Source organism: Microplitis mediator, chromosome 9 (genome assembly GCF_029852145.1).
Source record: "Microplitis mediator isolate UGA2020A chromosome 9, iyMicMedi2.1, whole genome shotgun sequence".
Taxonomy (NCBI): domain Eukaryota; kingdom Metazoa; phylum Arthropoda; class Insecta; order Hymenoptera; family Braconidae; genus Microplitis; species Microplitis mediator.
Window position 1 is genome coordinate 13,795,717 of NC_079977.1, and position 14,229 is coordinate 13,809,945.

At 30.8% G+C, this 14,229-nt stretch overlaps 1 protein-coding gene across 1 annotated transcript; it reads left to right on the forward strand.

Moving 5' to 3' along the window:
* Positions 1-4,342: 4,342 nt before the first annotated feature.
* Positions 4,343-10,570, forward strand: LOC130674516 (uncharacterized). The gene is made up of 2 exons (XM_057479865.1): positions 4,343-7,203; positions 7,333-10,570. The coding sequence occupies exons 1-2, from the start codon at positions 6,903-6,905 to the stop codon at positions 7,509-7,511; spliced, it is 480 nt and encodes a 159-aa protein (XP_057335848.1). The 5' UTR covers positions 4,343-6,902; the 3' UTR covers positions 7,512-10,570.
* Positions 10,571-14,229: the final 3,659 nt, after the last annotated feature.

Here is a 14,229-nt window from a genome sequence, read left to right on the forward strand (position 1 = left end):
AATTTTTTTACATCAAATAAATAATTATTTTGAAATCTTTACTTTGAATCAAAATTTTTTTTCCTCAAGTTAACAAATTTTTATGCTTTAGTCGAAAAATTTTTAATTGTTTTAAAAGTTTTTATTTCTCAAAATAAGAGATATTTTATTGAAGAAAGCCGTGCCAGGTTATTGTAGCAATATTGCATTTTTTTGTTTGAAAAAAATAAAATTTCTTGGAATAATTACTATTTGTTTAACAAAAGAATTTTCGTATGCTCCAACCAAAAAAAAAAAAAAGTTACTCAAACCGAGAGAAAAATTTCTTGGGAGAAAAGATATATATGGAAGAGAGGGAAGTCACTGGTGCTAGGCAGCAGCAGCGAGAATAGTTCGGTGCGCGCCACTAGGAAGCGCCTACGATTTGTAGTGTCCCTGGTAAGAAACTTATTTCAGAAGTCTTATATTCCGAAATTGTGACCATTCTGGCGCGGGTACTCCTCCGTTAATTGATAGAGTGATAAGTACCTTTTTTGATGGTAATATAGTACAACCTATATTACATAATGACAAAAATATTTATTATCAATGTTTCCATAAATAATTTATCTCTGAATTTGAACTTGAGCTTTAACAAAAATATTTTAATCAAAAGTCTATAGAATCTCTACTATATGATTAAAAATATACGAGTGACATAATACATTGTAAAGCAATATAAATAATTATATAGAGCCATTTATCATTAATAATTATATATAGTTTTCTTTACCTTGTACTGGATAAATTCCGTATAAACACCTCATTAAATCAGTAGAATTGTTGTGTGAACTCGGTAGAAATGCCGTATAAATTCAGTAGAAATGCCGTATTATTGCGCTAACAATGTCATATTGTTACGGTAGAAATTTCGTATTAATATCATATACATTAAGTATTAATCTTATAGAAATGCCGTATTAATACAGTAGAAGTACCGTATTATTACGGTAGAAATAACGTATTAATACGGTAGAAATGCCGTATTAATACGGTAGAAATGCCGTATAAGCTTCGTATAAACGCAGTATAAGCTCTGTAGGAATACCGTAATTAAATTTCACAAACATACCGTATAAATACGGTAAAACTACTTGTTATCGACTACGTGTATGCTCTTTTAATACAGTGTTCAAACCGTATCATGAAAACCGAGAGGGGCTGGAGCATTTTTAAGTCCAAATGGCATTCTATTAAATTGATAATGACCATGAGGAGTTGTAAATGCTGTTTTGTGTTTATCTTTAGAATCTACTTTCAATTGATGAAAACCGGATTTTAAATCAAATACTGAAAAATAAATCGCACCACCTAATTGATCAAGAATATCATTTATCAACGGTAGTGGATATGCATCTTTAACAGTTTTATCATTTAATTTGCGATAATCAATTACTAGACGCCATCTTTTATTGCCTTTAGAGTCAGCCTTTTTGGGTACTATCCATAAAGGAGAATTATACGGTGAGGTCGAAGGTTCAATTATATCCATTAACATTAATTCCGTTATCTGTTTTTCTATTTCGTCTTTCTGTGCAGGAGGGTGTCTGTATTGTCGAGTATTTACAGGAACGTCATCGGTAGTAGGTATAGTATGGGTTGCTGTCTCTGTCGCGCGCAGTGGTTCTCCCGGAATGTGGAATAGGTCAGCGTATTTCTCTACAAGAGAAACTATTGCTTTACGCTCTTCCTCATTCAAATGTTCTAAACGCAAAAGTTTTAACACCTTATCAACACGATTTTCCCGGGCCCTGGTACTGTTATCGTGTTTGTCTGTGTCGTCATGCGTCAAGCTAGTATCCTCGTCTTCGCTTGTCCCGAAAGGGTACAGAGGAATCACGGGTACTTTTACTTTAACATCTTTATCGAGAGTATTAATCGCGTACAAATGAGCGATACCGTTATTATTACTTACTAAAGCTTCGCCTGCGTAAATACCGTTTTCAAATTCAATACGGGGTGTATAACCCTCTTCTAGTTTACTATTTACTCGAACAAACATTGCTGTTTTTGTACGAGCTTTTAAAACGAAATATTCTCCTTCTGTTAATGACATTTGTAAATTATTTAAGCGTTGAAATGTTACCGTATTATCTACTAAATTTATTATTCCGCCATGTTCTCGTAAAAATTCCATGCCGAGTATGCCCGTATAATCTAAAGGAAATTCATCTGGTATTACGTGGAAATAAGTATTTTTATTGAAAATTTCTATTTTTATTCTACCTAAAGTGATAGCTTCAGAGACACCATTTAATTTATAACAATAAGATTCATCAATTAATTTTTTATATTTTACTTCTCCATATTTAATCAAATTTAAATTACACCCGGTGTCTATTAAAATTTTTCCATAACTAGACATTATATCCTTAGATCTAAGCATAATCGACGTGGGCTTATAGTCAGTTGCTATAGCACCTACGGAATAAGTTTTTGATGGTAATCTTAGTTTGGGTGTGGTATCTGGCGCTGCGCTGCTACGTTTCCCATCGGCGCGCCTGTACGAGGAAACGTTTTGTCGTTTCCCGTATTCGTATTCTGATTTGAATTTAACCCGTCGCGTTTTCCTTCGTTGTAAATTTTTCTACGGCAATTATTAACTGAATGACCATTCATATTGCAATAGCTACACTTTAAAATATTTTTATTTGGATCTGGTCTTAGTTCAGTTTTATTTTTATACATTAAGGCTCTACATTCGTCAATATTATGGTTATTTCTTTTACAAAATTTACAGAATTTAATGATTTGTTCTATTGAATGATTTTTATTTTGATATTTATTTTGTTTTTCTGCGTAATTTTGAGTATTATTATAAGAATTCTGACGATAATTATTTTTATTACTATTGTCCCGAGTATTTCGAGGGTCAAGTTTGTTATCTGAAGGAATATGATAATAATCTTTACTTTCTTTTTTAGCTTGGGAATCATATACTTTGAAAAAGTTGTCAACATTTTTCATTTGTTGTAGTTGTCTTTCTACTTTTTCGGCAGATTTTGTCGCAGATTCGAGGTCTGGATATCTATCCTCTTGTAAGAAAATAGCAAATTTCGGGTGTAAACCTGACATAAACGATCTAATTGCGGTTTCTCTAGCTAGCGTAGCTTTTTCTATTTTGTTTTCCCCGTCGGTATATTCGATTTCTGATAATGTACTTTGTAAGTGTTGGCTTACTCTGTAATTAAAGTCTATAACGCGTTCGTTTGGGTTTTGTCGGAAATTGTCAAATTCTTTCATCCACAATGAAACTTCTTTACTATGTCGAAAATGTAAATTTAAGAATGAAATGAAATCGTCAATGTTTGCCGGGTCTAAATTGCTAACCCTTTTTAAAGGTTCGCCTTTACATTTGGTCTGTAATAATTTAACTAGAAATTCTTCGTCAATTTCGTCTTTAAAAAGTTTTTTAGCGTTTTTGCATGCTTTAGTGAATGATTCTATCGGGTAACCGTCTTTTGTACCGTCAAAGTCTGGAATAGTTTTCAAAAAGTCTTTATAATCTATTTTATTTCCTGTGATCAAATTTTTTGTGAAGTTAAGGTTTTGAGGCGTTTGGTGTGAAGCACCTACGGGTGGATTTTTTTCAAAATGTGATTTTATTTGATGTGCAATGGCTGCTTGACAATTATCTTCAAATTTGTTTTTCATTTCTTGTTTTTCTGCTATTAATTGTTCGATTTGTGCTTTTAATGCTGTTATTTCGTTCTGGGTCTCCATAAGGGAGGTTTCCATTTTTTCGATACTCATTTTATATATATATATTTAAAAGACAGAGGAAAAAAAAAAAAATTCAACAATATAATTGACTTACTACTTAATTGAATATACAGGTATAAGCTGCTAGTGCGCTGGTGATCGTAATCGCTGCTGTCGTTGTTATCGCTGCCGTTGATCTCTCTGCTAGTGCTGTCGTAGTTTTCGTTGATGTTGATAATGACGATATGCCCAATCGCCGTAGGAAAATTTTCAATTTCTTGATGATTGAATGATGCTCGTAGAAAATATTTTCAATGTATATATTCGATGCTGTTATTATATATTTATGATCTCTTGATGTTTCTTGATTTTTATTTTTTTTTTTTTTTTTTTTTTTTTTTAAAAACTCTCACTTTTATTTTGTTAAAAATTTATTAAATTTACTTCGGCTTTATTATTTATTTTTTTTTTATTAAATTCTTGATATTAGTTTTTAAATTTTATTTAATTTTTGTTAATTACTTTTGTTTAAACTCCGCGATTTAATTTTGAATTTTAATTTAAATTTTCACAATTTAATTCTCGTAAAAAAAAATTTTCGAAATTTTTACCTCAAAAATATGTGTGTTTAAAAAAAATTTCTGTTTTTTAAATTTACTCACTGTGATGAAAAATTTTCTGATTTACGGAAAAAAAATTTTCCGGATTTTTGAATTCTTCGTTTGAAAATCACCAGGCTACTTCGAGGCTGTTCGAGTCCGTCGCTGCCACCAATTTTAATTATATATAGTTGTTACGTCCTGGAGTCGTGTCGGCTTGTGAGTTGCCGGCGCGAATTATTTGAATTGGACGTGACTGTAGATCTTCGGATACGGGGTAGTTCTCGAAAGCTCGAAATAACTTGGTCGTGATTTAAAGAATAAATATGTTTGATTTATTCATATAAAATAGAATAGTCGAAGAATTTGGATAAATATACACTTGGGTTTACAATTATTATGTGACAAATAACTTCGTGTCAAAAGAATAATATAATCGATTTAAACCGAGAGTTTACTTGCGTGTTATAAGCCGCACTATTATAATTTCTGGTTGATGTGAGAGTGTACGAGTGTGAGCTGAGCTGAGAGAGTGATGCATTGGGCATCGGCTTTTTATATCTTTACATGAGCCAACACCCTAGAGAAAAAGTGGGATAAGGTTTTAGGGCCTTATTCCCAAAAAGAGGGAGTTCGTTATCATCGTTCGACGCGGATGCTGTTGCGTCAGCAGTCGGACGATGTTTTTCAATGTTTTCACTTTTTCGTGGAAAAACTAATTTCACTTTTTATATTCTTTTAACAGTCATTATTTGTCGTACAATTATTCTTATCTATTTTTATTCATTAACATTCTTTTAGAGAAATTGTCGATGATGAATAAATATTATAATGCATTAAAAATATCTTATCTACTTGATCATTTTTAAGTGCATACTTATTAATATTTATTATAAAGAAAATATATTATTATTCTATTATTTAAATATATCGATTTGGCGGGTCTCAGGTCGGTCTATTATTATTTAAGATTTAAAAATTGGCAGAGCCATCTGATGAGCAGGCTGGGACGTAACAATTACAACATAATGAATAACTTGAAATAATAGGGACTCAAATTTTAAAAGCCTACTTTTTATCAATACCTGATAAGGATAATTTTAAAAAAATATTTGTAATCTATAAATTCTCGTATAAGCATAAACTTAGAATAATTAAGTATTTATTTTTATTAATAGAAAATATGAAAAACATCGTTTTAAAAGTTATAATTCCAAGAAATAACAAATACTCAATAAGCAAAGATTCTAAAAATTGCATTAAAATCACTATTCACTGATAAGAGTATAGAAATAAAATTTAATAGAAGAAGTTGTAGGTGAGGTAAGCAGAAGGAAGAATGACAGGTAATACAGAACAAATTTTTTTTTTTTTATGAAATATATTTTGATTCACTGACCATGTACTTTATTCGAGTTATAATATGATTATAAAATTTTTTTAAGATTAAGTCATAATAGCAATTTTTTATTAGAAACAATCTGATACTCTATACCATATGTCTAGTACCTACGTAATAGTCATTACCTTTTATACACCCTCGCGGTTTTGGAAATACCGAAATAATACCGGAATTATACGGTATAAATACTGCATAAATATGGTATTATTCAAGTTATTTTGGCCAGTTTTTTGGGTGCCATTAGTTCGTCCTAACGGACATGTTATACAACGTACTACTCTGGCAAAAACGACATCTAGAAATCGTGACAAAAGTACCAACGCAACATCTGGAAATCGCGACATTCGTCCAGCGTGACATTTGGATCGTTACACTGTACGTAAAATGTGACACTCATGCAAGTGCGACGTCTGAAAAAAACGACATCTAGACAAGTCGACAATGTTGCAAACGTGACATTTGAAAAACTCACCAATCTGAAAATGGGACATTTGACAAACACGACAGTCAAGCCAACGATAAATGTGGTAAAGTCGACAAATATGTTATGTGACGTTTAGAAATATGGACATCTTTGCACAAGGACAATTGTACATTGTGACAATTGTAAAATTTGACTTTTGGAAATGTTACCACTCACTTACAAGCGACATATGGATAACGTGACAGTTGAACATAGTGACACTTGTGAAAAGGTACATTCGGAAAAATAATTATTTCTACTTACCAGCAATGAATTTATAAGAAATCCGTAGATAAAGTAGATTTCTTATGGTAATGAAACATGGAAAGAGAGAGGACATACATTTTAAATAAAACTCTAACTAATGCAGCCAAAAAATTATTTTAATATGTTTAATAAATTTTAGGATAAAACAATCCAATTGAAAATATTAAATTAAATTTATTTATCATTATCACTAACTCAAATTGATATTATTCTACGTACATAATAAAATGCTATACAAATAATGTTAATTAAAAATAATCTCGTAATATAAATTTTTTTGTACCTAATTGAATTTATGAAATCAAACTTACTTACCATGCTCTTATACCAGCTATATTCTGAGTACACTATCTAATTCTATAAAAATAAGAATAATTAGGATATCTTATCACTAATAGCTAGGACTCTTGGTGATTTTCGAAACGGATATTCTTCCGATGATGACACCAACATGGATTCAGAAAATGAAGTGATTGCAGATGTTGATACTGGTAATTCCGATGATGAGACTAATGGAGATGTAGATAATGAAGCTGCAGCTGTTACTTCTAGCAATCCCGATGATGTTACTTACATGGATTCAAATAATGATATTGATAATGATTCGGAAGAATCCGAGGCTGACACTATCATTCTCGATTTTGATGACTATTCTCATGGCAATGTTCCTAATCCCGACCTAAATGGTGCTGATGTTGCCTGCAGTTTACGGCGCGACGCGGTTACACCTGCGGACTTGAACAACGCTATCAGTAAGTTGAATATTCAATATCTCATGATATTAATTATCTATTCGATTAAATCAGTTTCACTCTTGTTGTTGGATATTCGTTTATAATGTTAAATATTAAATAATCTCAAATAAACCTTGTCCATTTTAGGAAGTGAAGAATGTATGACTTACATGGCCGCTGTTCCGAACGTCTACTACAAGCCCTGTGGGCACTATACTTTTTGCGAAGCCTGTCATAAGAAGATGTTGAATGATGTGCTAACCGAGGGTGGTGATTTCATATGTCAAATGTGTCATCAGTATGTAAACGAAGTTTTTATTATTTAAAAAAACTTTTAAAAACGGTGTCAAAGATGGTCTTCAGCAAGGTTTTATAAAAAAAAGAAATTTCGTTTTGAGGGTACTCTCAGACACTGCCCCTTCCCTATTTCGAAAAAATATTCAATGACTTTTCACTTTCATAAGCGTATCAAAATTTTATTAACAATTGGAATAAAAATTAAACAATAAATTAAAAAAAAAGACAATGTAGTTTATAACAAGGTGTATCTCAACCTTGCCAAGTTTGGCCCCTTTATTAATTGATGTTAATAAGGGCGCCACTGGAAGATAAGACTCGGCCTTCCAGAACCGGAGATGTTATAATTTATAAATCAGGGTCGTTGAAAATATATAAGAGTGAGGAGATTGAGGGATTAAATTAATTTTTACACACAATTCAAATCAATATAATTTTAAATTTTATTTACCGAATCACAATTATACCCACCGGGCTTTTATTTTACTTATAACTAATTATAACAATATTGTCCACCGGACTTTTATTCTTAACACTAATAATTAAAATTTTGTCCACCGGACTTTTATTAATTATACGAATTAGTCCCCTGGACTTTTACACGAAATGGCCACCGGCCTGATCCCCTGGATCTTTTATTATATACGACGAATGAGTCCCCTGGACTTTTATACGAATTGGCCACCGGCCTGATCCCCTGGATCTTAATTGAACGACGACGAGTCCCCTGGACTTTTTATAACGAAATGGCCACCGGCCTGATCCCCTGGATCTTATTTAAATAAACGACTCCCCTGGACTTTTATACGAAATGGCCACCGGCCTGATCCCCTGGATCTTAATAAAATTAAAATTTAGTCCCCTGGACTTTCACGAATATGGCCACCGGCCTGATCCCCTGGATCAAATTATTTAAAACAATTTGGCAACTTGCCAGATCCCCTGGATCTATTATTTTAAAACGTTTCCACAGGAAACTTAATTTTTTCTCTCACACACACACACGTTTTACATTCGAGTCCCCAGGACTGTATTCACACTCACACACACGTTTACAATGTATGATTTTCCCGATTATTTTACACGCACAATTTTATTTAATCTCGATTTTATTTATGTGTCCACTGGACTAAATTTCTATCCGTAATTTTTAATGATTCTACAATTTTATAACGACACTTTATCAACATGACAATTTTATATACTTTCAGTTTTTCGAATATCAAGTTGTTGAGTAAGAATTTACTGACACCGAAAAACTGCCGCCAACGACTGACGCTATCTCTCTTTTATCCATTTACAACTAGTCTTCACGTTAATAACAAATTTGTACAACAAGAACTGATTTCCATTACTAATAAATTTAATTACTTATATCCTTATTCTTTTATCACTAATTTCACTGCACTTTTAATTTTCCTTTAATTTTCGGTTTTGTAAATTTTATATTTTATATTTTTCTTATTAAATAAAATTGATTAATTTATAGTATAACAATTCCTTAATGACTAGATTTATTATTTATAATTTCTGGCTCTCCTGCCGAGAAATTTTCAGACGGACCGCGTGTAAATTTATTTTGAATACTGTTCTTCTTGCCGACAATTTATATTTTAATCCAATCGGAAATGGCGACTGCTCACGAATTATTTAATTATTATTAATTAATTAGTTACTTAATAATTTGTGGCAACCGGCCGACAATTGGTTTACCTCTCCTTAAATTTTTCCAGCGATCGTGGCGTCCCTTTTTATAACAGCCTTCCTGCCGATTTCCGTTGATTTGGTTCTTTCCTCCAACTTCTCTTGCTGTTCACGTGTGGTCACTCGTCCGTGTCTTCTGCCGGTCCGTCCGACTGTGTCCGTTTTCACTCTTGTCACTCACTTATCAAATCTAAGTTCGCGATCATTCGGCCCTTATCGGAAAATCCACCACTCCAACTTATTTCCTTATTGGGTCTTGGGGACGAGCCCCTTAAATTAGCGCGCCCGGCGACAAGTCGATAAAATAGTAACGCATATGGGGTACTATGGGTAATTAATCAACCGCGGGAAGTCATGTTGATTTAAAGTTGTAATTTTAAATATTTACCCCGTTACAAGTTGCAATTTCATTGTCATGTGGAATTCAAATAAAACAACTTATAGTTTACATCAATTGGGAGTTAAACGAAATTTGTTGAATGAATTTCAGTAAACTCTTTATGTAAATTTGATAATTCTAATTGTTTAAATTTTTAGGCTAAATATTATTCAACGAATTTCGTTTAACTTTAATTGATAACATCTGTTAGTAATTTTTTTGAATTCTACATCTCAGCAAAATTGCAACTACGTTGACCTTCTTTTTAATTAAGGCTTGATTTTTTTTTCTCATTAATTGATTAAATTTTGACACGCTTTGACAGTTAAGGGCATTTCAGACAGTGCCCCCCACTTCAAAAATTTCAATGGCTTTCAACTGCCATAACCGTATTAAAATTTTATTAATTAATTAAAAAAAAAAATTAAAACCTTAATTGAAAAAAGGAGAACGTAGTCGTAATTTCACCGAGGTATAGAATTTTTTAAAAATTACTTGCAATTGATATCAATCAGGAGTTAAACGAAATTTGTTGAATAAATTTTAGCCTAGAAAATTTGAAAATTCAAATTATAAAATTAACATGAAGATTATACTGAAATTTATTTTACAAATTTCGTTCAGCTTCCAATTGATATCAACTGCAAATGTTTTTTTTTAAATCTATATCTTAGTGAAATTACGATTACGTTCTCCTTTTTTCAATTAAGGTTTTAATTTTTTTTTAATTAATTACTAAAATTTTAACATGGTTATAACAGTTCAAAGCCATTGAAATTTTTGAAGAAGTGGGGGGCACTGTCTAGGCATGACCTTAAAAGTTATTGAATATTTCCAAAAGGGGAGGGGGAGCTGTCTGAGTTTGGCCTTAAAAAGCGAAATAACATGACTCTAATGAAGATTAAAAATTATATACTAAGTAATAAAATTTTATACTAACTTTACTAGATAAATTATCTAAATATTGAAAGTAAAAATTTTTTTTTATATTGTCAGGTTTTCTATTGTCGGTTTTTAATAATTTATATTATTTAATAATATAGTAATTTAACTTAAAAAAAAAAATTTGAATTGTTTGTTGTAACCTTCCAATATTATAAAAAAACAATAAATATCAATTTTCCTAATAAAAAAAAAAAAACTTTCAGCAATATTTTTTGTATAAACCATCAATTTATATCCTAATTATTCTTATTTTTATAGAATTAGATAGTGTACTCAGAATATAGCTGGTATAAGAGCATGGTAAGTAAGTTTGATTTCATAAATTCAATTAGGTACAAAAAAATTTATATTACGAGATTATTTTTAATTAACATTATTTGTATAGCATTTTATTATGTACGTAGAATAATATCAATTTGAGTTAGTGATAATGATAAATAAATTTAATTTAATATTTTCAATTGGATTGTTTTATCCTAAAATTTATTAAACATATTAAAATAATTTTTTGGCTGCATTAGTTAGAGTTTTATTTAAAATGTATGTCCTCTCTCTTTCCATGTTTCATTACCATAAGAAATCTACTTTATCTACGGATTTCTTATAAATTCATTGCTGGTAAGTAGAAATAATTATTTTTCCGAATGTACCTTTTCACAAGTGTCACTATGTTCAACTGTCACGTTATCCATATGTCGCTTGTAAGTGAGTGGTAACATTTCCAAAAGTCAAATTTTACAATTGTCACAATGTACAATTGTCCTTGTGCAAAGATGTCCATATTTCTAAACGTCACATAACATATTTGTCGACTTTACCACATTTATCGTTGGCTTGACTGTCGTGTTTGTCAAATGTCCCATTTTCAGATTGGTGAGTTTTTCAAATGTCACGTTTGCAACATTTTCGACTTGTCTAGATGTCGTTTTTTTCAGACGTCGCACTTGCATGAGTGTCACATTTTACGTACAGTGTAACGATCCAAATGTCACGCTGGACGAATGTCGCGATTTCCAGATGTTGCGTTGGTACTTTTGTCACGATTTCTAGATGTCGTTTTTGCCAGAGTAGTACGTTGTATAACATGTCCGTTAGGACGAACTATTGGCATCCAGTTTTTTTGCCGCATTACTACCAAAAATTTACGAAAAAAATTCAGAATATTTACGGTAATAAAACAGAAAAAATACGGTATTTTAACAGCATTAAAACCGCAATTATACAGCATATTTTCGGCATTTTTGCAGCATTAAACCGTTCTACCCGGAACAAAAATTATATATAATTATATAAAATTTTATTTAATTATATATAACATTATAAAGTTATATGTACAGTAACTGTCATGAAAAAAAAAAAAAAAAAAACCCGCCAACTCGTGGGCTCGATCCCGAGTCCTAATGATTTAAAGCCTGATCTGTTAACCATTATGCCAAATCGCTTATTCGAAAGTTGACACTAATTGTATTTATATCTATACAAACAAACTTAAGAAAATTGAAAACCTCAATTTTCCCGGATTCTTATTTTCACTTACATTCTTTTGTTTCAATAAGAAATGTGTGAACTAATAGAATAAAATATAAAATTTTACACTTTGCACATTTTCGATGATTTTAACCGCAGAAGCAAATATAAAATAAAACCAAATTTTTTACAATTTTTCATTATATCAGGATAAATCTGGCAAAATCGCAGGATATCTACGGCATGTGTATAAATGCCGAAAATTTACGGCATTTTTACGGCATTCGCAAAACCGCGAGGGCAAATTAAACATGGAATGTGACGCTGCTGACTATCATAACTTCTAATAGTTTTTTGTCTTTTATTCGTTCGTTTTATACAATTAGCAAAAAAATCGTAATAAAACTTTTCAGAATTAAATATTTCAAATAAAAAATCAACTTCCTTATCAACTAAAAAAATTAAGTCCACCTTTCCAAATGTTGGAAGTTGTGAATTATTTAAATTCAAAAATAAAATTGAACCCACGTGATACTTGGTACCATTAATTTGAATCCATTTCAAATTCAATACTATACCACCTTTAACCTCTATCCGATGATATGAATTATTTTCTATTTCTTTACCAATTTTATTTGGTTCAATACTTGAAAGAAACTTTAATTCCCATTTGGTAACAATACTCTGTAATAAATGTTTAGTACCCGATTGAGTTGATGCTAATTTTAATTCATGATGTTTTGATTCGAAGCGCATACAAGATCATCGCGACGGTGGACCATTCAGTAAGATAAGACGTAGATAATGTAAAAGTAAATGAAATATAGGAGTTAACTTGTTATCAGAAATTTTGAGGTATAACAAATAATGTTTATAAATTAAAGATTTTCAAAGAATTAGTGAATTTCTTGGAATAGTAGGTGCAGTTACAATATCGACGATTTGTCGTAGATGTTTATGGGGCATTCCACGCCAAATCGACCACTTTTGACCCCGACCCCTTTCGATTTGGCTGAAAATTTTTTTTCCTTTTATACCCGATTAAAATCATTTTTCAGAAAATTTTCAAATTTTTTTACCCAACCCAAAAAAAGTTATGAGTTTTTCAAAAATAAGGCTTTTATTTTATCAAATAGCTATAACTTCTTCAAGAATTGACTAATCGGGACGTTTTTTTTTTCAAAATTTTTGTCATTGAATGTACTTTAAAAAAAAAATACAAAAAAATTTTATGATGATAAACTCTATGAAATTTTCAGTTTTTTTGAAAAAAACCGTGATTTTCTTAAATTACGTCATGTTTTATTTTTTTTTTTATTTTCTCAAAAAAAACTTCATTTAATGCTGCAATTTTTCCCGCCAATCCTAGAGTGGGCCGACTATTCCTTCTATTTTTTTTTATCAATTGAAAAAAAAAATTTTGCCCAGTTGGGCATGTTTTGCTAAACATCAGTCTGGAAATTTTTGAGGATTTATAGATGACATCCGGCTTTGAAGAATTGAGACGAAAAAATTCATTGATAGTGGTAATCCTCCAAAATAAGCCCAACTGGGCAAAAATTTTTTTTTCAATTGATAAAAAAAAATAGAAGGAATAGTCGGCCTACTCTAGGATTGGCGGGAAAAATTGCAGCATTAAATGAAGTTTTTTTTGAGAAAATAAAAAAAAAATAAAACATGACGTACTTTAAGAAAATCACGGTTTTTTTCAAAAAAACTGAAAATTTCATAGAGTTTATCATCATAAAATTTTTTTGTATTTTTTTTTTTAAAGTACATTCAATGACAAAAATTTTGAAAAAAAAAAAACGTCCCGATTAGTCAATTCTTGAAGAAGTTATAGCTATTTGATAAAATAAAAGCCTTATTTTTGAAAAACTCATAACTTTTTTTGGGTTGGGTAAAAAAATTTGAAAATTTTCTGAAAAATGATTTTAATCGGGCATAAAAGGAAAAAAAATTTTCAGCCAAATCGAAAGGGGTCGGGGTCAAAAGTGGTCGATTTGGCGTGGAATGCCCCTTATATAATAACCAACCTTCATCATTTTCATTTTTTACCAAATCACCCATCATTAATCTGAAGTATCTTACAAAACAGAGCATTTCTGATGCTGACATTCTAATTTTTAAATGATGCTTACTTTTGTCAGAAAATGATATTGTTGGGGGTGCATTAGATTTTTCAGTAAAATTCCAATTGAAATTTTTAATTCGAATATTCAGTCGGTCACGAGAAAAAAATTTTTTTTTAA

Bases quoted from the DNA above. Each gene is read 5' to 3' on its own strand.
- LOC130674516 (XM_057479865.1), top strand. From the start codon at position 6,903: ATGGATTCAGAAAATGAAGTGATTGCAGATGTTGATACTGGTAATTCC. The intron at 7,204-7,332 runs GTAAGTTGAATA...TGTCCATTTTAG, and splicing joins GGACTTGAACAACGCTATCA to GAAGTGAAGAATGTATGACT.